Genomic DNA, 24,792 nt, shown 5'->3' with positions numbered 1-24,792 from the left:
AAAGAAATCTGTCACAGTCCTACTTTGGGGTTAAATAGCTGATCATCAATATGAATTTCTAATCATGTATGTGGAATTAATGTGAATTACTTTTCTATTTACTTGTTAGAATAAAAGCAGGCTCTAAAAAAATCAAAGTTCAAGCATCAGCTTAGGTCTTGCAGTGTTCCCTAATTATGTGTGTGTGCACAAAGCCATGACGTGTGATCTACGCCACCTGTTCTTGTGAAGGAGAGTAAAATGAAAGCCCTTCTGGACCAGTGCCAGACTTGGACAGCCTCCATCTGTGAGGTCATAACTCTGCCTCAGAGGACACTGCAGATGTGGGCTGAATGCAGTTCTGAACAACTCTAAGATGGCATTGCCTCAGCGTGTGTTAACAGAGGTGAGTGTAATAGAGGGAGTCCCAGTGTGAGAGAAGAAAGAATCAAAGACAGTTAAAATGCTTTTAGATTAATCAGTGTTTCATTTAATCATTTCATCAGCAAAAATCTTTTTCTCAAGCCCGCCCTGAAGAGACAGACATCAGTACAGAGAGCAAAAAGGCTGAGATTTTTAAGAGAAACAACAGCACAACTACAAAACAAACTCCATTATAATAATGTGAACTGATATAAAAACATCTTCTCTTTTAAGAGCTGTAAGATATGAGGTAAACAACAGACATAAAACAGCACAAAAGATAATAATGTAAAAATGTTCAAAATTTTTGTCAAAATATAGCAAAAAAACAAACAAACAGCAGAAGTCTTGCAATGGCATAAAACCAGTATTTTTTTTATTTAAAAAAATACTGGTTTTATCATTATTTTTATTTATGGACAGGATTTTATTTATCTTCAAAGGTTGAAGAATACATAAATCTATTCGCTTCACAATGGCAAGTTTTACTTTTAAATTATTTCAATTTTAGAGAAAAATATTAAGAAACAACAAAAGCTTACAAGGAATTTGGATTACAAAATTGCTCAGAAAACAAAATAAACTTGTTTAGTTTTTTTTAGCTCAAACCATAATCCAGTATTTGACCACGTTTCCCAACAAAGAGTTTTATCATCTCAAGGTCTCTGCTAGCCAAGAACTCTAGACAAACCGTCGCAGTAGCAAAATATTTTGCTCTGCAGGTCTGGACACGCTCCATTGTAGCCTCAGCAGGTCTACTATTGGACTGAAGTTTTAGAGCGGGCCAATCACAGCACTGCCTTTGTGGAGAGATGTTCGGCGGGCTTAGCTCCAGAGCTATGATGAAGACAAACTACAAAGATGGCATCAGCTCAGGAACGGCTCTTGTTTAAACGAGCTTTAGCATTAGCTTTGGATGATTTAGACAAGGGCTTTTGTTTGTGACATGAGCAGATAGAAGTAAAAAAAAAAAAAAAACTCAAATCCCAATCAGAAACTTACTTTTCCAAAATATTTGGGGGACTAATCAAACAGATCTGGTTTCATGTAGGTGCCTGAAAGTCCTTTTTGCTTGAATGTTTGCCTAAACACTAGCTAACACACAATCTCTTGATTTAGAAACTCGCTCTTTAGATGTGATAAAAACAGTATTTGAGTTAGTGTCCCCCTCCTAACCCTGAGCTCTGTGACCCCTCAGTTATGCTGCGGTAGTGTTGGGGTTTATTTTCAGCCAAAGTGGAGTCTGTTTGACCAAACAGCATTGCCCGACCCTTAAGAGGCCGCTTGAGCAGGAACCATTTAGAGGTCACCAGATCACCATAACCCTGGGAGTGGGAGAAGGCATAGCCCGAGCGGCGGGTGCTGATGCGCCTGGCAGGTGGACGGCGGGGTGCAGGTGCTGGTAGCACCTCCTTCTGCACTTTATATCTCACCTATAAAGGACATGTATGGAAACAGAGTAAGGAATTTTTATATGTAGCAGTGTCTTACAGACTCGTGTTTTAATCACCTTGTCGTTGACAGTTGGGTGGATCTGGATGAGAATGAAACGCAGAGCCACGACGGGCAGAGTGCAAAGCAGAGAAGTCAGTAAAATGGTCAGCCACACATTTGGCTGGATTAAAGAATTCCTCGCTGTGCCTGAAATAAAAATAGAGAAAAAAATATCAGACCCTTCAAAGGGTATTCACTGAAATACTTCACATGAATGAATGAATTTCTTTGGCACATAAGTTAACTGAATCCAGCTGACCTATATATCCAAACGGGTGTAGGCAGAAGCAAAGCTTATAGTGTTCATTTACCCCTTTTATCTTAAACTATAAAATATATATATATGTATATATGTATATGTATATATATATATATATATATATATATATATATATATATATATATATATATATATATATATATATATATATATATATATATATATATATATGTATATGTAGCCGGCAGTCAGTCGGACCTGTTCCCAGTGAGGGTTGGCTCCACCAGGGCTGCCTTTGTCACCGGTGCTGTTCATAACGTTTATGGACAGGATTTCTAAGCACAGCCGTGGTGTTGAGGGTGTGGAGTTTGGTGGCAGGAGAATCTTTTCTCTACATTATGCGGATGATGTGGTCCTCCTGACAGTGAATGAGCTAATTAGGCTCTGACCTACAGCTCTTGCTGGGGAGCTTCGCAGCCGAGTGTGAAGAAGCTGGGATGAGGATCAGCACATCCAAATCTGAGACCTAGGTTCTCGACCGGAAAAGGGTGGCTTGCCAACTTCGGGTCAGGAGAGAGGTCCTGCCTCAAGTGGAAGAGTTCAAGTATTTTGGGGTCTTGTTCATGAGTGAGGGAAGGAGGGAGTGGGAGATCGACAGGCGGATTGGGGCAGTGTCTGAATTGATGCAAGGCTCTTGATTTACCAGTCGATCTACCACCCAGTCCTCACCTATGGTCATGAGATTTGGGTAATGACCAATAGAACAAGATCACAGACACAAGCGGCCGAAATTAGGTTTCTCCGCGGGGTGGCGGGGCTCAGCCTTAGGGATAGGGCGAGGACCTCGAACATTCGGGAGAGACTCGTAGTAGAGCCGCTGCTCCTCCATATCGAGAGGAGTCAGTTTAGGTGGTTTGGGCATCTTGTTAGCATGCCTCCTGGACGCCTCCCCAGGGAGGTGTTTCAGGCATGTCCTGCCAGCAGGAGGCCCCCTGGTCGACCCAGGACACGTTGGAGAAATTTCTCCAATCTGGCCCAGGAACGCCTTGGGGTCCTGCCGGAGGAGCTGTTGGAGGAGGCCAAGGAGAGGATGGTCTGGGACTCCCTAGTAGGGATGCTGCCCCCGCGACCCAGACGGATAGGCGGAAGAAGACGAGATGATTGTTTTAACAAAATATATACCAGCATCAATGAGCTCCACTGATTACTGATGCACACTGGCCCAGTATAAATAAAGTAAAAATTACATTTAGATTTCGTTGAAGTAACACCAGGGTACAGAACAAAAAGAAAGAAAAACATCTCAAACTGCTTTTTCAACATATATATGTTCAAAATGTGTTTGTTGGAGGGCTGCAGGCATTTTTCCTGCAACAGTTAAAACATGGTGGCTCTACTCACCAATGAAGGGGAAAGCAGAGGTGAAGATGAGAAACATGCCATTGCTGTACATGGTGAATGTCACAGCAAAGTAGGCAGCCAGGCTGCCCCACACAAAGAACTGGTTGACTGTTGTCCAGTAATATGTGTCGAGACACAGCTGGAATATTAAACACGGAGTTAAAACAATACATGGTATAAACGTAGCACAAACATTTCAGAGCTGTTTGGTACATTTATGAGGGGCACTGCCCACACATTTGGCTGTGTGGATCACTCCAATGAAGCACAATCCTTTAGATTTATTACCAAGAAGCTTTGTTACATAAAAGAAATAATCAAGCAATCATTAAATATTGTATTCAAATATGAAATGTGGCTTTTCATTAAGTATTTCTAGTCATGCGTCAGTACGGTAACATTTATGTAATTTATTGTCACTAATGTGGGCAATTGCATTTTTCATCATCTTTATGTTTTAAAGTTTTGTGAAAAAGCCGGCCCCTCACCTGGACGCTCACCACTACAAGCAGGCAGGTCTGTGCCAATAAAGCAAAAGACTGATAATCTGCTATGTCTCTGCCGTCATCCCTGACTGTGTCGTGCATGGCAGCCCACGGGATAAAGAAGAGGATTAGGGAGCTGTAACAGCTGTGCATCATGCAGCGCACAAAGGCTTTTTTACTGAAATACATGTTCAGCTGGCCGGGGGAGTAGAGCTGAGGGTACTGGAAGCTCCAGCGGTCGTTTACATCCTACAGAAAACAAAAACGTCATCTGTCAATCAACAGTCCTAAAATGTTAACCCTTTGACCTGCAGGTGCTGGTCTACATGAGAAATAAAAACACAACTAAAGTAGAAAATTGAAAGAATAAAGCGTTAGACATTGTTACTTTATAACTATTTCATTCATTTATTTATTTATAAAGCACCTTACTGCCACCAGTCAAGGCTGCCCGAGGTGTAGCGCAAGATAAAATCATATTGGGATAAACAAAAGACCGTGCTATAAGAAAAGGTCATGTGACACATAAAAAGCAATAAAAACAATAAAACAAAATGTGACACAACTCATAAAAACAATATGACATTGCAACAGATAAAAACCCAAAAAATGGCAATAAAGAGCTAAATAAGACAAGTAAAACAACCGAGAAGTTAAAAAGATCTAAAATTCTGAGTCGGTTTAAAGCTCCAGACAGCTGATGGTTGTCTGATATCTAGTGCTAGTTTGTTCCACAGTCTTGGTGCCAGTACTGCATTACAATGATACTACCATACATTAAATAAAACTATATTGTTTTAATTGGATAAAAATGAGATAAAAGGACACAATGGCCTTTTTTGCTTGATATGGACATTCAATGTTTAAATTAAAACATGTTTTTAATTTTCAGAAAGTTTTCAGGATGGTACTTGTGTTTATTTCGAGGACGTACCTGGTCAAAGAGGCACAGGCTGAGGATGGGAAGAGCTGTGTACATCAAGTTGTATAAAGTGATGAACCACTCGTCATACACCGTCTAAAAAAACAACAACATTTAAGAACTCAGTTTTGGTCTGTCTAGTACTGTCAAAAGTTTAGAAACATTGTTTTGTGGAGGAAGGTAAGGATGACATGCTCACATCCTTTAATCACTCAAAGTGAATCCGCTCAACAGATTACAACAGCACCACAAAACAAAGACCCTGACTGCAAAGCTAACCTGAATGTAAAACAAAGCTGCAAAATCTTCCAAACAAACGACAACAAGACGAAAATACACAACTGATAAAACACAAAGTCTGTGGGTGACTTACTTGTGCGGAAAAGCCACAAAAGAAGGCGTACCAGAAGTGCAAAAAGGTGAAGGTGAAGTTCTTGTAAAAAAAGTATCGCAGAAATTTGCACATGCGAAGGTAGGACCAGCGGCCGTGCACCAGCAGGAGGCGCTGGAGATAACGGAACTGAGCAAAGGAGAAGTCGCTGGAGAGAACCGCCTGCATCCCCTCCTGACCACTGATTCCTACACCAATATGAGCAGCTAAAAGACACGGAGCAAAGGTTTTACTTCAAATCACTAACAAGGATATGCACAGCTCTGTGAAGGATCTCACCCTTAATCATGCTGACGTCATTGGCTCCATCCCCGATGGCGAGTGTTACTGACTGCTTGTATTTCTTGACCAGCTCTACCACCTGGGCTTTTTGCAGAGGGGTGACCCTGCAGCAGATCACAGTTTTACACATACATGCTGTCCTCAGCAGCTCCAGCTCCAGGTCCTTCTCCAGGGCAAAGGCCTGAAGACGGAAGGGAAACACAAACCTTAAAGACTGTAATAGAACCCTCTCAGACGATTAAAGATTTTAAAAAGATACAAACAACATCTCACCAAGCTGTGTCCATTTATAATCAGACCGTATTCATCGTCCACTTTCTCATCTTCCACCGTTTCTGTCATCTTGAGCCAAAACAGACCAGCTCGAGCTTTAATCACTGATGGATCTTCCGCTGCTGCTGGACACATTTTTCTTCTTGCATTCCTAAAAACAAGAAAATATAAAGAGACAAAGTTCAGACGGACATGTTTGGGCAAAACTGCTTATTTATTTAGCAAGATGGTTTCTGCAAAATGTGCATTGAAATAAGAATGCATACAGTTTATTATAGCCTTTCTTCAGTTTTATACATACAAACTATAAAAAAGATTTGAACATCTCATATTCTACTATTACCGTATTTTCCGGACTATAAGCCACTACTTTTTCCCCATGCTTTGAACCATGTGGCTTATAATGAGGTGCGGCTTTACTGAAGACTTTCCTTCACCTGCAGGGGGCGCTTTAGCAGAAAGTGAAACAGGTGGAAGTCAAAAGTGGAAATCGAAGAACGTGCTAATTTTAATTTAGCACATGCAAGCAGCCGGCACGACAAAGAATTTTTTTTCAAATCCATACCCCCTCATCATGGTAACTACACGTATGAGTTCATATGTTGCCGCATTTAAGTTGAAGGCCATCGATCTGGCAGTGAAGGAGGGAAACAGTGCTGCTGCATGCAAGGACGTAATTTTCACTTAAGAAGTGGGGGGGACACGGGGGGGGGGGGTATCTTTACAGTATGTTCTAATGGAAAACAGGCTTCAACACAAACTGTTGTTTTCCGCTTGGTCCTAGAGCTCAACCAGTGTCAATTTAATATAGTGTAATATTGTTTTTGGATGGTAAAAAGTGCAGGGGTCAAAACTTGACTTTGGAAAAAGTGGGGGGGACATGTCCCCCCTGTCCCCCCCCAAAATTACGTCCATGGCTGCATGTAAGTTTGGCATGAATGAATCCATGGTTCGGTGCTGGAGACGGCAGTGGGTAGAACTCATTCAAGCCAGCTTCACCCGGGGATGATGACAGCAACACGGACAGCGACACTGACATCGCCACAGAAAAGGTATGTGACGAAGCTCTTCTGAGGCTGTCCAGCTCCGACACTGAAGAGGAGGACTTTAATGGCTTTAGTGTGCGAGAGGAAGATGAGAGCGAATGACTTCTTCTGGTAGGCAAGTGTGTTTTATTTACTAACCAGGCATGTTTTGTGTGCAGTTTTTATTTTCTAATCATCCAGGGCTTATTAATGCTGCGTCAGCGCTGTTCTTTTCTTCTAAACTTGCAAATTACCGGTAATAACGTCAGTTCTGTTTTTAATTTTATAACCATCCAGAAATATGAATGCTATCAGTGCTGTTTTCTTTTCTAAACTTGCAGGCACGTTCACCCGTGTTTAAAATTTGTTTTGTTGAATTAAAACAACAACGAAAAACCTCCGTGTAACGTCTTTCTGTCTAATTATCTTATGTCATGGCCATACATGTGGCTGCTGCGCCGCGGCTTGTATCTGAGTGTGGCGTGTGTGTAGAAAACCTTTCTTTTGTTGGTGCGGCTGATATTGAGGTGCGCTCTATAGTCTGGAAATTACGGTACTAACAATTAGTGACTTACTGCAGCTCCTCTTTGACTCCTTCTGCTGTGTTTGCAGCAACAATAAAAACCTCCTTCATCTCTTCTCTTAACATGTTGCAGGAGTAGCCGATGTTTTCTGCCGTTTCTGTTTCAGAACAAAAACACTTTGGTATCAAAAGTAGGTCGGCTTCATCAAATCTGGCCTTAAAGTCACAAAAGACATCATTCTCTGACCCATTTGAGCCTCATCACCAGAACTTACTGACACATAAACACTATTTAAATCAGAGCATCACTGTTTGATGTTATTGGGACACCAGCCTTGTTTATCTCCAGTCAGGACCCAGATTTTGATGTCGGCTTTAGCCAGTTGCTCGATGGTTTGTGGGACACCGTCTTGCAACTTGTCCTCCACAGCCGTCGCTCCCAGCAGCTGGAAACCAGAGAATTCAGGTGGATTAAAGCGATTAGGCGTTCAGACAGGATTTCTTTATTTTTCTTTAGATGAAACAGTTCAGGATTTATATCTGATTGTTTTAGGAAACAAATGTTTTCAGAAGATAAACCAACAATCATGTCTTTCTCGATCTCTTCATAAAGTTCATCCAGTCTCTCCTCTCGTCCCTCCAAAGCCGTGCTGGCCTCATGGTGGCGCTGTCTCCACCCTTCCATGTAGCTCTCCTCCAAGTCCTTGTAGGCCAGAACAAGAGTCCTGAGGCCGTCGCCAGCATACTCCTGTTTGGGTTGGACGATTCAAAGCAGTCACAAACAAAGTCCAGACCAAATTCTCCAGCAATGGTCATAAAAGTCCCAGCTGCATGTCTTACATTCAGGTGTCCAGTGGTGACCTCCATCAGTTTGCTACAGGAGGGGTGTAATCTCTCATAGATGATGGTGTCGGCTCCTTTACAGTACAGGCTCATCTTGCCTTCAGGGCTTCGCACTGGAAATCACAGTTTTTATAGTTTTACCCTGAATCTAGGCGATGTTCTGGCTTCTGTTTCCAGCATTCTACATTGTTGTCTCAAATAAAGATAAAAACACAAACGTGCATTACAACATGATTACAAGCACCTGAGTGTTTCCTCTCACCTATTACTGACATCCTTTTACGCACATTGTTGAAGTCCAGAACAGCCAGAAGCTCATACGTGACCTTCATGCCCATCTCCATGATGCTGATGCTCTCTGGTGTTCGAGAGCGGAACACAAATCCAAAGTTTCTGGCTGCGGTCACCAGAGCGCCCTCATCAGGTGACTGGGCCTGATAGTTGAGCTCCCCTACCAGGTGGAATCAGGACAACAGGCGGGGTCAGTGAGGGCTTTTACATATATGAAGCCACAACTGGGCAGAAATCTAAAGCATCACCCTCTTTCTTCTCCTCAGGCATGACGGTGTGACACAGAGCCAGCAGGCGGAAGAAGGCCTGAGCCTCTGGGTTTCCCTCCTTTACCGTTTCAACCAGACTGTAATCATGGAAGACGAACTTTGGATCTGCCAACTGGTTCCAGGAGAAGTCCACTCGCTCGGTTTTCTAATTTAAAAAAATGGTGAGAAAGAGGATTTAGACGAAATTAAACAATAAACAGTGATGCTGGTTTTGCATCTCACCTCTGTTATCTCAACTCTTTGTCCAGAAAAGTCAAAGAGCTCACCTAAACAAAAGGAATAACAGTTATTGGAGTGTCTAACTATATACTTTTATTATTTAAGTACATATTCCTACCGTAGTTCTTTCCATGAATGGAGCACTTGTTGAAGGTCATGATGTTTTGCGTCAGGGTCCCAGTTTTATCACTGAAGATGTATTTAATCTGACCCAGCTCCTCATTGAGGGTGGTGGTCCTCGCCTGTGCAGGGGTGTCACTCTTTGGGTGATACATCTTCCTGTCCCAGTCTATGTAGAAGCTGTTCCCAAGGCGGATAATCTCAACACTGATTTTCAACCAGATGTTAGTGTCAGGCTCACGTCTTTACAATGAATATTAACTTTCTGTGCAGAAATTGTACCTGACATAGAGAGAAATGGGCACCACCGTGTTGAGGACGATGACGTAGGACCAGAAGGAGAGAAAGGACGACAGAGCGGCATTGACGCCCGGTTCTCGGGGAAGGAACACGGTGAACACAGATCCTTCCTTCACCTCCCAAATGGCGTTACCGACGGCCAGAATGAAGCACATGGCCACCAGGAAGCCAAAGATCTAATAAAACACACAAATCCCCATAACTACTCAGACAAAAGATATCAATGGACTGTAATAGTTGTCCATGAGAGCTTCCACTGTTGTGCTTGTGCATCAACTTACACACAACACCAGGACATTCATCAGGTGATCAATGCTGGTCCGTTTAAAAACTGTCTTTCCACTGTTCTGCATGAGCTTTGTGTCAGGGCCTGAAAAGATTCAATATCATGCTTTAAAAAAATGCAGCATCTGTTGAATGCAGATTTTAGTATTTCAGGTTTCTTTCTTTCAGGTGGCTCAGGAGCCAAGTGCTCTCCCCGCAATCGGAAGGTTGCAGGTTTAAGCCCCACTCAGTCTGTCGCTGTCGTGTCCTTGAGCAAGACACTTAATTCTTCTTGCCTGCTGGTGGTGGTCGGAGGGACCAGTGGTGCCAGTGTACGGAAGACTCGCCTCTGTCAGTGTGCCCCAGGGCAGCTGTGGCTACAAGGTAGCTCATCACCACCAGGGTGTGAATGGATGAATGACTGTGTTGTAAAGCATCTTGCGGGGTTCCAGGACTATAGAAGGCGCTATATCAAATACAGGCCATTTACCATTTTAGATAAGCTTTGAAATACAGAAGGAATAGCGCTTTAAACAAACAAATATATACTTTTACCAATGCATTACTACTGCAGAAAGGTGAATATCAGGATACTTAAATCTTTTGCAAAGTCGGCACTTCCAGAACAAGATATCAAGATTTTCCATTATTTCACAGTAATTTATACATACACTGTAGATAAATGCTGGAGGTATTATAGTTATGTTACTGTCTTCCAGAGCAAAAGGTGTCTTGCGACGCTAACTGTGTAGCACAAGAGCCCTCTGCTGGGCCAAAGCAGACACGACTAGTAAACCGCAGGAGAACATCAAATGCTGCTTCTAGGTTTAAAGTGTCAGGACAGAATATTAATTATTATTATTAAGGTAGACTTTTACCTCCAAAGAGGACCAGGCCGAAGCACCACTCTGTGTTCCTCAGAGTGCACCCTCTGAGCAGCACTTTGTCGTTGTCCAGACCGTAGTTTCGTCCATTCATAGTCAGGGTTCCTTTGAACTTGTCTAAACGGTTGTTGGGCGGCTCGCACCGAACTTCACCTGAGAACGTCAGCAACACGTTAACACGTCTAGGGTAAAAAAAGATGTGTTAAAAATAGATCCTTTGATTTTGTAAGTATGTATTTGTAAACAACGTGTTTATTACGGTTGACATTTTTGCCCATTTTGTTCCACTTTTTCTATTTACATTTCTTTTGTTCATATGTTTACAATAATTACTGTAAACTTATTTGTTTGTTTATGTTGGCATGTTTCTGTGTATTAGCCCAATGACAGATGCATGTGATCGACATTAATCATATATAGTATAATTTTACCCTGCTGTCTATATAGGTTTATGCATGGGGAGACAAGGAGCTCCTCTATGCTGACTGGAGCCAGCTGGGTTTGGGTGTGTGGTTAGGATCAGGATCAGAATGGGTTTATTTTCATGTGTGCAAGAATCACAACATTAGGAAATTGTTCTGGTACTTGGTGCAAAACATCAATAAATAAATAAAGATAAGCAAATAGACTATTAGACTATTATCATGATAAAATAATAATGGCTACTGTGTAGGTACTAATCAGAGCAGATCAGTTCAGGTGCAAACACAACACAGGGTCATGTGACTGGAACCAAGCGACTGGAGTGGGCAGCCGAGGATTGTTGTTCATGAGTCCAACAACAGAGGGGAAGAATTGTTTTTGTAGCGAGAGGTTCTTGTTTAAATGGATCGGAGCCTTCTGCTGGATGGGAGAGGAGGTGTACAGGTCCTGTATGGAGCGGCAAGGATGGTTCCTGGACTGGTTGCCTCATGGAGGGAGGAGTTTCAGGCATGCTATAACGGTGAGGGCCAACTCATAACACTTTGGAGAATATATTATTAGATTAGATTATTAAATTAGTCTGGGAGTACCATGGATCACACCAGAGGAGCTGGTGGGTGTCCTGGCTTAGGGTTACTGTCCATATGACCTGGACTCAGACTGAAGGTTGATTATGGACTAATTTGGAAAAGCCAAGTTCGCCTCGATTTTATTGCTGTCTTATCATTTTAGGATAAAATTCAACTGTACTTTTTCCACCATTTGCAACCTGTCTTCTTTGTTTTACACACCTGTTTATTCTGCATTGGTATTGAGTTGCTTACCTTAAAGGTTTGCATTGGGTTAATGTCACGGTGCCAGAAGTTTTATTGTATAAACTCAAGTCTTGATTTAAATTGCATGAGTTTGTTTTCACTATTCTTGGAGAAAATAACAGACCAGGCTACAAAAAATGAGTTTCTCACCTCTGAAGGAAGAAAGAGTTCCAATGTTGTCTCCCATCTCACCAGTTACAGTCAGGGCCTGTTTCACTTTCAGATTGGTTTCCCTGGGGGAGGTAAAAAGGGTTCTAAGTGAAGGGAGACCTAATGACCAGTGCATAAAGTCATGTATCACACAGTTACCCATCCAACTCTGCCGTCTCCACGTAGACCAGATTGAGAGGCTCACTGCTGGACAACAGCAGGAGGTCTGCCTGAGACAGTAAACATGACTCCAGTTACACTTTTTTTTTACTTTGTCTTTACTCTGAGAAGTCCAAACTTACTGTGACAAAGTGATTACTCTCCAGTTTGACGATGTCTCCAACCTCAACATTCATCCATTTTTCATTTTTTAGCCTGTAAAAACAAAACAAAACAAAAAGCATTGTTCATTTTAATGGTAAATGGCCTGTATTTTGTATAGCACCTTCTTGGAGTTCTACAACCCCCCTCAGTGCTTTACAACACAATCAGTTATCTTGCCATTCACACACTGGTGGGGATGGGCTACAATGTAGCCACAGCTGCCCTGGGGCACACTGATGCAAGCAAGGCCTGCCGAACATAGGCGCTACCAGTCCCTCCAATCACAACCAACAGATAAGGTGGGTTAAGTGTCTTGCCCAAGGACACAACAGCAGCATTCTCTGGTGGGACTCAGGGATCAAACCTGCAACCTTCCGATTACTGGAAAACCCACTCTACCTCCTGAGCTACTGCTGTCCTTACAACAGTAAGACAAAGACCTCATGCCAAGTGAAAGAAAATGAAAAAAGGAGGACATGTCCAGTTTAAACTTGCAATGTTGAGAAAAGTTGCCAGTTTCTACAATAAAGCAAAACATTTAAGAGAAATTTAACCATTAGAAAAATACTTAATTATGGTGATCTGAAGGGCCCTAATGGTATTTAGTCTTCCCCAAAAAGTGGTGAGGCAACGACAGCTTATTCAGAACGCTGCTGCTAGAGTCTTAACAAGAACCAAGAGAACCGAGCACATCACTCCTGTTCTTAAACCTCTACACTGGTTACCAGTAAACTACAGAATCTATTTCAAAGTACTTCTACTAGTTTATAAATCACTCAATGGTATGGGGCCACAATACATGTGAATGAGGAGTATGAGAATACACGTTGGATCTTCTTCAGAGCTCTGAGATCCTTAGGAAGAAGTCAGCTGGTCTAACCCTGGGTCAGAGCCAAAATATGATGCTGCTTTTGGCTCCTATGCTGCACACAGATGGAATCAGCTTCCCTATTTCCTCAAATTTACCCAGACTCTAGAAACTTTGAAATCACATTTGAAAACCCTCATGTTTTCATCAGCCTTTGAATAAATGTTCTTATGCTGCACTTTCGGCGTAACTGCTCACCTTTTATCTTTGTTTCTTTTTCATTTTTAAATAGCATTTTCTGTCAGTTGATTTTAATGTTCTTGCTATTCTTGCTATTGGAAAGCTCATTGAATTGCCTGTGTACAAAATGTGCTATTCAATTAAATTCAATTCAGTTTATTTATACAGCACCAAATCCTGACAAGAGTCGTCTCAAGGCACTTCACCCAGCAAACATTGCAATACAGGTCAGTTCATTAAGCCAATCAGTAAAAAGTTTCCTATATAAGGAACACAGCAGGTTGCATCAAGTCACTGACTAGTGTCAGTGTCTTTACAGCAATGCTCATACCAAGCAAGCATGCAGCGACAGTGGAGAGGAAAACTCCCTTTCAACAGGAAGAAACCTCCAGAGTATCTTGGCTCAGTATAAGCAGCCATCCGCCACGACTCACTTTATGTAAGTGAAGCTGCCTTGCCTAGTGGGTCTTGTGCTCACTGCACAGCACAGCGGGGCTTGTCTAACATTCACGAGGGAATAACAGAGATTTGGCAGGACTGGTGCCGGTGCCCTGTGCTCTTTAGAGAAAACAGGCTGTAAACATTTAGCTCATGTGACAGACATGAAAGGGTCTGGAGAAACCACAGTGATTGTTATTCTACCTGAAACATTGTTCAGGTTGATCAGTTTGGTGGTGGGTCAGAGTTTGTCTGAGCAGCCAGCAGGTATATCATGGAAGGATAAACAGACCTGTACAAGATGGACCACAGTACCCTAACTGCTTTACCAGGATTAAACCCCTAGGCCCATTGTTAGACCCTTCATTGGTGAAGTGGGTCCTGGATTCCTCGTGATAATCCCTGACCTCTTGTGGACAGAGTAGGCAGTTCCCAGAGGATGAAGAAACTGATACCATTGTCTGGCCCCCACACTGTCCTGACATAAATCTAATAGAACATCTCTGGGACACCATCTATACATCTGTCCAAAGGCACTAGGTTGCTCCTCAGATTATTCAGAAGCTCAGCAATGCTCTGTCCAGGTTTCTGGGAGGACATACCCCAGGACATCAAATGTCAGCTCAAAAGGAGAACGCTCTGATGTTGTTAACCATACAGACAAGCATCAGATTTTCAGTTTCAATTTCTTTAGGTCCTGAAATTAGGAACTTGTTAGATTTCATCATTTTCAGTTTTGTAAAAATATGTGGCATCATTTTTGTTCCTAACACGTCAACCATTCCGCATTAAAAAGGATATCCTGCAGGATGTTTTTCTGATTGGTCCCTTCGGTTTTCTTCAGCAGTGTTTTTTTTCTTGACAATTTGACTTAATTTTGGTAATAATAATTAGACTTTTTCTTTACATGTCAAATTCAACCTTGACATTATGCCCTTGTTTTATCTATTTTTTCTCCATTTTATAATAAATGCTCTCTGGTACAACAGCCACAGTCATTGTAAGATTTTAATCGTTTTCAAATGACTCACTCTCCACCGACGAGGACGTTCACCTTACGGTTATTCACCTGCCTGTCGCATTTGTGTCTGTTCTGCTCAGGAAAAACAAGACATCATTGAGTCATCTTTTGGGTATTTAGTTACTCCGTACTGTATTGAATTAGATTGTTTTAATCATACTATGTCATCACTGGCGTCTTTGACAGCTGTCATGGCCAGCACCATAACCAAAGGTACAGCTGTGGTGAACCAGGACAGGGAGGAGATTTGTGGGATGAGCTGTCAACACACAAACACAATAATAATCTGCTGGATTATTCATGCTTTTCAGGGTGAATCACAAAAAAATTAAAAAGTCTGTCTTAATATTACTTTAAATACATTCGTCAATGTCAGTTTTTCACTCTAAGCTCATTAGAAATGTGAATAAAAACACAGATTAATTGAAGTAAACATTCAGCTATTTAGAAACTACACTTAACAATGAAACAATATGCCATAGAAAACCATTACCTGAAGAAGAAGAAGGAAGAGGAAGTAAGCATTAGCGAGCCTTCTGAACTGCTCAAAGAGGTTAAGAGGCAGGAAGGTGAAAACATTGTATTTGGAAGTCTTGATGGAGTTGTTCTGAGGACAGAGAATAGGGCAGGTGGACGTTAAGACATTGTGAATCATGGCTACAAGTAGCTAAAAGATTTAGAGAATTATGATGGAAATGCTTCTTTGTTTTGACTCTTACAGCATATTGATAAGACAGGTTGAAAGGTCTGTCATTGGCCCGCAGGTGTCTCTCCTCCTCTGTGAAGTTCAAAAACAGCAAAGAAAATATGGTTTACTAAAGAAACACAAATAAATACGTTTTAGTTTAGGCGTGTTAGAACTCACCTTGCTTTTTCTCCTTTCCAAACAAGTTGCCAAAGTACGACACCAACAATCCCATCTTTAGCTCAGTTCTTCCACATTTCACACCTATCAAGGTGCACGTTGATGAATAACATATATGACATCACGCGCCAAAGTTAGTGACTCAAAAAGTCAAATTTGTATTACTTGGTGTTAAAAAATCAAGACAAAAACCGTAAATGATGGGTGTCTCAGGTCCTTTTCTGTGATTATGTAGCTTTCTTGTAAAAATCTAATACATTTTAATTAGTTCAATTGGCTAAATTTAGGAAATGTTTCTGATCTTTGCTAACGAATATCCATTTGTCACTAAAAATCTCTAAAACATCACTATGTTTTTTGTTGATTTTTTCAAGTGTTGCAGAAAAAATGTGTCTGTCGTTCGTTCTCCAAAAACAGGAAGAAGCAGGATCTCTTTTGTTAGACTCCTCATTCACAAAACTGTTCAAAGATAAGGCAGACAATATTCAATCTTCATTATTGTTGCTGCTAAAACAGAATAGCAAACACTTCATTAGACATTCTGTATGCAAGACAAAATTAGCTAAATTCTTTAATCATTATCTCGCCTCTGAAGTTATAAAAAGCCACTCCCTACTCAACCCTTTGGAGTGTTGGATCTTTCATTTCTAACTATAAACTCTTCTGAACCCTTGGGACAGAATTTGTTTAATCGGGTGAACATTAAATGTGAAATAGTCACCAGTTTGCATCCACTTCCTCCATGGTCAATTACCATTAAACCAAACTTGTCTTAGAGCTAAGGACGACCCAAAAATGGCTCCAGAGACTAAAAGAGAACCAATCACTTACCTTGAGAAAAACTGATTTCCGTTAAAACCTGCACACAGAGTCCAAAACGGTGAAGGTGTCAGCCGGTCGCCACCTTCCTCTTGCATTTGTCTCAGTTAACATGAATCCAAATCTGCATCAGTGCATCAAACGGATCATCAAACATCTGTGCAGCAGAGTTAATATTTTTGAATGGAGTCAGCGTGATCAACGGGTAAAAAGTAGGAGTGAGTGAAACCCCTTTCAGACGAGGTTTCAGTTTCATGCATGAAGAACCTGCTGCACCTAACAGCTCAGGTTTTGAGCAAACACTGCAGCGATCTTTGGACCTAGATGGTGAGTCAGTGGACTAAAACAATAAAAGGTAAAGAGCTGTGGCCAGTGAGAGCCAACACTGCTGATGCATTATGGGCGATCACGTTTGTAACTTACTGTCTGAATGAAGCACAGGTTCAGGCTGCTTTATTATAACTTTTTAGGATTCGTTGTTCAAATTTTGTTTCCTTTCTGTTTTTTGAACCAAGAAGTTGTTACGCTGTTTAAGGATAAAACTGTATTTGGTCTCTTCCTGAATTTTGGGACTTCTTGAGTGAAATGAAATTATGTCTAATACCTGGGCTTCAATAAGAACGGCTTTAAAAACGACAGGAGCGTCTTTTCAATCAATCAAATTGTATTTATAAAGCGCTTTTCAAGCAAAGTGATACTCAAAGTGCTTTACATAATTAAAATGACCCAAAATTTCCATAACAGTTTAAAAACATTAACACACAAACAGACACACCAGTAAAAAATTATATTCGGCTGAATCCAGATGAGCCAAGTAAGGTAAGGCAAGGAAACGCCATCAGAGGAGCCATCTGCCCCGGCAGCATCAGGTCTTCCACACTAAGTCAGGGCGGTCAAAGGAGGGGGAGCACAGACCCCCACCTCCACTTAAACACTACCTGTAGAGCGCCCAGGTAGCAACAGTCGACAACCTCCCCCAGGGCAGAGGGCCCCTACAGAGAAAACACTGGATTAAAATGAGTAAAGATATGAAAATAAAAGAGCTAATGTAAATGACAAATGTAAGAAAATAAATAATAAATTCATATGGACAGTAAAATTTTAATATTATTAATGAAACTGTGCTAAAATATAATCATATAAACATGCAAAGCCAGTAATAAAATATAATCATGTAAAACGAGAAATAAAGCTGTAGTAAATAATTAGATAAAAGCTAACCTAAATAGGTGGGTCTTGAGCCTGGACTTAAAAACATGAACATTCTCTGCGGCCCTGAGGTCCTCTGGCAGCTCGTTCCAGAGGCGAGGGCCGTAATACTGGAAGGACGCCTCGCCGTGAGTGTGTGTCCTGACTTTAGGGATGACCAGGAGATGCCTGCCAGAGGAGCGCAGAGGCTGTTAAGGTTCATATGGTAAAAGCAGTTCTGGGAGATAAGAAGGCCCAAGACCATTAAGACACTTAAAAACCATTAGAAGAACCATAAAATGTATCCTGAAACATACAGGGAGCCAATGCAATGATTCCAAAGCCGGTGCAATGTGCTCCCGCCTCCTGGTCTTCATCAGGACCGTGCTGCCAAATTTTGTAGAAGTTGTAAACCTGAGATGCTCTTTTTGAGAAGTCCAGAAAGCAGGGCATTACAGTAGTCTATTCTACTGGTGATAAAAGCATGCATCAGCATCTCCGTATTGGGCCGAGAGAATAGGGCGTTCTCTGGTTTTTGGAAAACATTGACCCCTTAACTTACATGCCATGCATGAAAATAAAAAGGAATGTTTTCTTTTGCATTTTGAGCACTTATGATTATATTATGGGCTCATCATAGCTCAATGCATTAAAAAATAGACTAAAATATGTTCTAAAAGTGACTGATCTGCTAGTTTTTCCTGTTTCAGATGGATAAAATTGTTCTTAAATGTAAAATCAGCTGTTTGGACAGAACTGAAGCCAGTACAAGGAGTCCAGAAGGTATTTCTTGTACTCCTAAGTTCCTTTTTGTTTTACTTTAATTACCAACAACTAAGTATTACAGTGAAATGTATTTATCTCCTTCATCCTTACTTCATACACTAACCAAAGTTAAACAAATCAGCAAACAGACCAAGTATAAAATATACAAAACAGGTAAATAAAAGAAATGTCAGTTGACAATAATGTTTTACAGCATTTATTAGGCAGATGTTTTTCACATATACATTAAATAAAATGCAACACCAGGCTGCCCGTGGACGTGCCTGACTTTAAACCTGCTCTACTTTAAGTGGTATATCGGTTGATGCTGATATATAAATAACTGGTAGATATTGACAAGACATATCTGTATTCCCATTCTCTGGCTGGCTGTTCCATTTCTTTGAAAAATTGCAGTGATGACATTTTTGCTTAACGGACAAAAAGGTTCCTAGTCTGTAGGTCTTCACCTCCGAGACCCGGTTGCACACTGGACATGTTTCAAAAAGTTCCATGAGGTTCTTCTCAAATACAATGCACTTGGACTCTGTGTATTCAGCTAGAGGCGTGTCCCTGGGTTAGACAAATGACAATATAAACAAACACAAAGTTAGTTTAAAAAACATAATAATAGATGGAAACACATCAATATAAACATTGACCTTGTGACGAAATTACAAGCAAAAACATACGTCAGCTGAGATGGTTCAGGAACATCGCTTGTTGACTGCGCTGAATCATAGCTTGGGTCGTGGAGTTCAACTTTTACTGTGGTGATTTCATCTTCTTCCTCTTCATCCGAGCGAGACATTTCACATGGACGTGGATGAACACAGCCGATACCGGGCCCCCATGGTGCGTCACCAGCGCTTGTCATGGTGGACTCTGTTTGGGTACCTACAGTACAATAAAAGTGTGTTACTGTGACGTTACAGGGTACTGCTAAGGTGATTCCAGTATTTCACAATAAAACCATAATGGCCCAACAAAAAGCAAAACGATAATAACTGTTGGGAATCAATCGAGTAAAGTAAAGTAGCACACCTGAAACTCTTTCTGGATTCTAAAATTGATTTGCAATGCATCATACTTTTGCACGTATGAAGCATGATGCCACATGCCCACACCCCCGTCCCCAAGCCTCAGGCTGGAGGGCAAGAAGGCGACATCTCCCCGTCGACCACCGTTGTGTTTATCTGTTAGCTGTCGATAAACAGAGCTAAATAGCAACTAAACTCAATCTATCAGCATAGTTAACACAGGTGGAGCTGTAGGCCGCACAGTTAGATGAAAAGACGACAGAAAACGTAAAATGTTACATGTTTCCAGCTGATAAAACACTCTGAACAGCTAATTCTAGTGGATAAACCACACACATCATGGCAGACAAAGTCTCGTGACAGAACTAAAAAAATAAAATATCTGCCCTATATGTCCAGAAACAAACCAGTTATAGTCATGTAGTGACTTACGTACTTTTATTATATAATTACACATGTCCGCAGAGACAAGGAGCTGAGGAGAACCGACTGCCCGAGCGGATCCAGCAGCCGGGGAGGAGCAGTAGGCTGATCAGTCCTGAGAAATAAACGTGTGCGTGAAAATGACAACACCGGTGTGGTGTGTCATTCTGTGTGTGACCTGCGGTGTGGTCACACAGCGTTTACAATTATCACACAAAATGTGTTGGGTGATTGGAGCGGGCAGCCGCTAATGTCATTTGTTTGTGTTTACGTTGCTCATCAGAATAAAAGGAGCATCTGTTAATTAGGGATATTCCGGTCATGATTCTGAGTCGTTTGATTTTAAGAATCTGCCGATCCCGAGTCCCGATCCGATACTTTAGAAAAGCATTAAGAAGAAAGGAGAACACACTAGAGTTGTCCTTTAAGTTATTTATTTTTTTTATCATTAATGCATTTCTTTATGTATTAATATCACTTCTTTAGTTTGTTTGCCATAAAACATCTTGTTTAAGAAGTACATTAATAAGAAATGTGTTAATAGAAGGAATATTTGTAAAAATGAATTGTCATTTACCATTTAAATAATAATAATGATAATAATTATCACTGCGACAGGAGACTGCAGAACCTGACGTTTACAACCAGACACTCATCCAGTGTGGTAAATATGCTGCTTTCTTGGCATTTTTGCTGCCTGTAGACTATTTCTTGGATTCTCCATGTGTCCTTTAGTGAGCTGGCTTAGCTGAACTGCTGCAGCGAACTGAGCAGTGTCAGTTTCTTTAAGGTGGTGCATCAGTGTTGAACACAGCACTACCTTTTCCACCTCGTTAAATTACGTGTTTGCACACATTACACATATGTATTACACTCCCTTTGCTGTTCATTTAAAAATACATCCGAATTACAGACATGTTCTCTCTTGAGGTGACAAGTACAGTACAGGCCAAAAGTTTGGAAATACCTCATTCAATGTGTTTTCTTTATTTTCATGACCATGACAATTTACAAAGGTGCCAACAAGTGCTAAACACCTCTGGGAACGCCTTCAAGACTGTTGGAAAACCATTTCAGGTGACGACCTCTTGAAGCTCATCAAGAGAATGTGAAGAGTGTTCAAAGCAGTAATCAGAGCAAAGGGAGGCTATTCTGAAGAAACTAGAATATAAAACATGTTTTCAGTTATTTCACCTGTTTTAGTTCAGTACATAACTCCACATGTGATCATTCATAGTTTTGATGCCTTCAGTGAAAATCTGCCATGGTCATGAAAATAAAGACAACACATTGAATGAGGTGTGTCCAAACGTTTGGCCTGTACTGTATGCTCTCTGTTAGCTAACTGCTGCGTGTTATGGTGCGTGGATTCCCAGACTACCTTAAATTGTGGGACTCATGGTGTTGTCTGCCAAACAAAGGACACTGATGTAGAAAAACTAAGCCATTGTTTTTTCGTTTGAAAATCTCTTTCTTAGAATGAAGTAATAAAAGTAGTGTTTGTTGTTTATATGGTTAAATCCGACTTTCCCCACCGATTCTGATTTCCTGAAAATCACGTGATCGGATTGAAGCATCTCTATTGTTAATCTCCAAAGACGAGCTGTGTCACAACAATTGTTCAGCATTAACTTGCAAAACCTAGAAGACATCTTGTTACACCTTCGGTACAGCTGCATCAAGTCCAGACGCCCGGTTGTAGGACTGTCATCCCCACGGTTCGCTGACTATTTCAAAGGCATCTGGTAACTTTGTGCTAAACACCGTTAGCTTTGAAATGTTTCTTTTTTTCATCTTCACAAAGATGTGTTAGATAATCTAAAGAAGAAATATCTAGATCACTAGGTTTTATTTTGTTTGCTTAAATTGCAGAGATACAGGTCTGGACTATGACTGGAGATGAGGTTCTTGCCCTCCAGCTTAGTGGATGTATGCAGTTACCCAGGTGTTAACTTTCAATGGGTCTATATGGAACTGTGTTAGAAAAAAACCAACACTACAAATGGTCACAGTCAACATTATTAATAAGAGTTACATGACAAACCTTTGCTTCTAAAAGGATTACGTAATGTACCCATCGAAAGCTGTGTTGCCCGACAGGAACGGCTGGGTGGGTCTGTTTGAGTGCTGGTATGAACAGGAGGCAGCGATGTTTCTGATGTGCTCTGGAAGACATAAAAATGTAAGGAAACAACAATTAGAAAATTTGATAACATAAATGTAATATTAGCAAAAAGCCACAGGCTAGATTAGACTGAAGTGTGAATAAGTCGGCTGTAGAGAAGCTTTGCAGAAATTTAGCATAATAGCCCAAGGTGGCTGGGCTCAGAATTCAGCTTTGCCACTATGGGTAGATCGATATATTCAGCTGATATGTCATCAGGATATACTGATATTGCCATTAAAAAAAATATATATATATATTTCAGTGATGGGAATAACGGCATTTAAAATAATGGCGTTACCAAAAAAAAGTTTTTTCAGTAACGAGTAATCCAGTTAATTACCGTCTTTTATCATAATGCCGTTTCCGTCACTGATAAGAAAATGTGTGCGTTACTAATTCAGCAGTGTGACGTTTTGAAGCTGTCATCAGCTGATTGGGAGCTAAAGAGGTAGATGCTTTCATTCAAGCGCATCACGGCCCATAAAGAACGAGGAAGGCGTGATGAATAATCTAAGGCTACAGACTCGCTGCTGCAGGCGTGAATCTGCAGCCGTAGCCTTCTTGGCATGACAGCGGGACGTTCTGAAGGTCCACTCAACTGTTCACTGCTCAGATGTCACGATCTTCTACCTTCCTAGATCATCCTGTAACATGTTTCTGATCATGTCTTTAGTCCCGCTGTAACACTGATGCATCAGTCTCAAACGTCACACATGCTCAGGTGTTACTAGAACTGCCAGTGTGTCTTTACCACCCAGCTTCAGCTCTTCTGTGGTTGGGTCTGACCCAAGTTAGTAAATGTAAGTCCTTCATCAGATTTGTGCCTCTTCTAGTGTCATTGTAAAGGATTTTTATTTATGTATCCATTACTAGATTAGCAACAACACAAATGTCACTAAAAACACACAATTATGTGAAGCTGGAAAAATTAGAATACTGTGCAAAATTACATTTATTTCAGTAATTTAACTAGACTGAGAGACCATTTAAAGGCTCAGGAAGCTTTACATGTGTTTCTATTTACAATTATAAATTTTAGCTGATTGGGGTCTTGTTAAATATCAAACAGTGACATTTTAATATTCAACATTAGTGTAATGTTCCTGTTTGTAGTTCCTCCTGTTAAGTGCCTGATTATTTTAAAGGGGCATTATGGAAGTTTGACGCCAAAACATGAATAGAAATAATAAATTTCTTCTTCAAACATTCTCCTGCAATGCCCTGGTCCGGTAGAATGAGCCCTGGCATTTTTATTGTGATTGCCTGTTTTTCGGTTAAATGCAGAGTTAAAAAACGGATTCAGCTCCAATATTTTTTTTCTTTTGCATCAACTGATGTTTTTTTTTGTGACATTATAGCATGAAATTTGGTGTAAAGGTCTGGATATAGGCCATGGAAATTGACTCCTACATATTGGCGTCAGTGTCTGCAAAAGAAAAACAATATCGGTCGAACTCCATTTGCCTCACTGCTTATTTATTTGAAGATCATAGACATATATTTAAACGCTTTTATGCGTTTGCGTTTCTGCTGTACGTGTTTTGTCTCCTGCAGCAAACACCAAAACAAAATATAGCAGCTAGGAGGCTAAGAGTACGCTAGCCAACCTTGTTCGTTGGTGCTGTCGTGTGGAGTTTGAACAGATTAATTAAAAAGAAAAGGCGGACATGTTTTTAGCACTTACAGGCTGTGAGCTGGTAGTGGACCGTCGTGACGGAACAGATCCAGGTTTTAAGGACAACTTTGAAGCAAACCCGCTACTGTAGGCTCCGTAGTTGGTAAAGTCACTCTGCTCAAAATGCTTGGAACAAATCACCAGGTGACTATTATAGTACGGCGGTGGGTTTCCATAGATAAAGTCCAACCATCTCTTCCTCAGCTCTTCTTTCTTTGGTAAAATATGTAACGTAGATGAGTTATGTCCACAAATAACACAAGCCCGAAAGCGTTCCGCCATAATGTAAAGTAGCTTTGCTCCTCTTCTTCTTTGGAGGCTAGTCACAACAAAGGCCGCGGCGTATCGCTGCCCTCTGCTGGTAAAATCAGCTCACTGACCCGCACCTTTCTCAATTTTAGCTGAGAACCAAATACATCAACTATCAACCTATGTTGTTGCCAATACTAGTAAATATATTATATTTAAGAAAAACCATAGAAACAACTGCACAAGTCAGAAGGAGATTTGATATATCTCAAAATCCTTAAAATTTATGGTTGCCTTTTTAAAACGTATTATCCACAAACACTTCAGATAGGCTATATTAGATGTAATTATCCCTAAGACAAATGGTGTCATATTTCCTGGGTTTGCAGTACCTCCTTTCTAAATGTATTACTCCTATCTGGAGTATACATTATGGATAGCTGAAACAGAAATCTTACTGGAGAAACAATAGCTCCTTAAATACTCCTTAAACAACTCTTATTTTAAATAGATAAAATGAAAGCTAATTTTCAGCTATCTGTAACTGATCCATAGGCAGAACTCCAATCTTATCTGTTTTGAAATTGTTGATGTCATTTATTTAATTCCTCCAATGAACAATGCTGTTAGAGACCCTGTAGGCTATTCCAATTTTATGAAATGGTAATCAAGTTCCCCTGGTAAGAAATAAGAGACCACAATATTTTACAAAGTGATGTAAAGCTGTCTAACCCAAGCATTTAACCGTCTACGTTATTTCAGCAACTAATCACA

At 40.8% G+C, this 24,792-nt stretch overlaps 2 protein-coding genes across 3 annotated transcripts; both read right to left on the bottom strand.

Annotated features, from left to right (window-relative positions):
* Positions 1-1,415: 1,415 nt before the first annotated feature.
* Positions 1,416-16,736, bottom strand: LOC107396718 (phospholipid-transporting ATPase ID). Its single transcript, XM_015976548.3, has 28 exons — positions 16,524-16,736; positions 15,693-15,776; positions 15,547-15,605; positions 15,321-15,434; positions 14,988-15,086; positions 14,838-14,899; positions 12,299-12,371; positions 12,156-12,226; positions 11,997-12,079; positions 10,603-10,761; positions 9,742-9,830; positions 9,443-9,636; positions 9,159-9,367; positions 9,044-9,087; positions 8,801-8,966; positions 8,524-8,712; positions 8,259-8,374; positions 8,002-8,166; positions 7,753-7,864; positions 7,471-7,576; positions 5,871-6,021; positions 5,595-5,778; positions 5,298-5,521; positions 4,937-5,020; positions 4,006-4,251; positions 3,518-3,656; positions 1,913-2,043; positions 1,416-1,835 (listed from the first exon to the last, which is right to left on the bottom strand). The coding sequence occupies exons 2-28, from the start codon at positions 15,745-15,747 to the stop codon at positions 1,560-1,562; spliced, it is 3,600 nt and encodes a 1,199-aa protein (XP_015832034.3). The 5' UTR covers positions 15,748-15,776; positions 16,524-16,736; the 3' UTR covers positions 1,416-1,559.
* A 1,929-nt stretch (positions 16,737-18,665) lies between these two features.
* Positions 18,666-24,107, bottom strand: LOC107396817 (uncharacterized). Of its 2 annotated transcripts, none has more exons than XM_054744211.2 (4): positions 23,779-24,107; positions 22,002-22,092; positions 19,157-19,361; positions 18,666-19,037 (listed from the first exon to the last, which is right to left on the bottom strand). In XM_054744211.2, the coding sequence occupies exons 1-4, from the start codon at positions 24,049-24,051 to the stop codon at positions 18,755-18,757; spliced, it is 852 nt and encodes a 283-aa protein (XP_054600186.1). In that variant the 5' UTR covers positions 24,052-24,107; the 3' UTR covers positions 18,666-18,754. The 2 variants fall into 2 exon arrangements, with proteins under 2 accessions (XP_054600186.1, XP_070408343.1); XM_070552242.1 differs by having other exon boundaries at positions 21,972-22,092; positions 23,779-24,105.
* Positions 24,108-24,792: the final 685 nt, after the last annotated feature.

The sequence above is a fragment of the Nothobranchius furzeri genome, chromosome 6, assembly GCF_043380555.1.
Source record: "Nothobranchius furzeri strain GRZ-AD chromosome 6, NfurGRZ-RIMD1, whole genome shotgun sequence".
In the NCBI taxonomy this organism is placed as follows: domain Eukaryota; kingdom Metazoa; phylum Chordata; class Actinopteri; order Cyprinodontiformes; family Nothobranchiidae; genus Nothobranchius; species Nothobranchius furzeri.
Note: the sequence above shows the minus strand (reverse complement) of the source record. Positions and strands in the feature narration are given on the sequence as shown.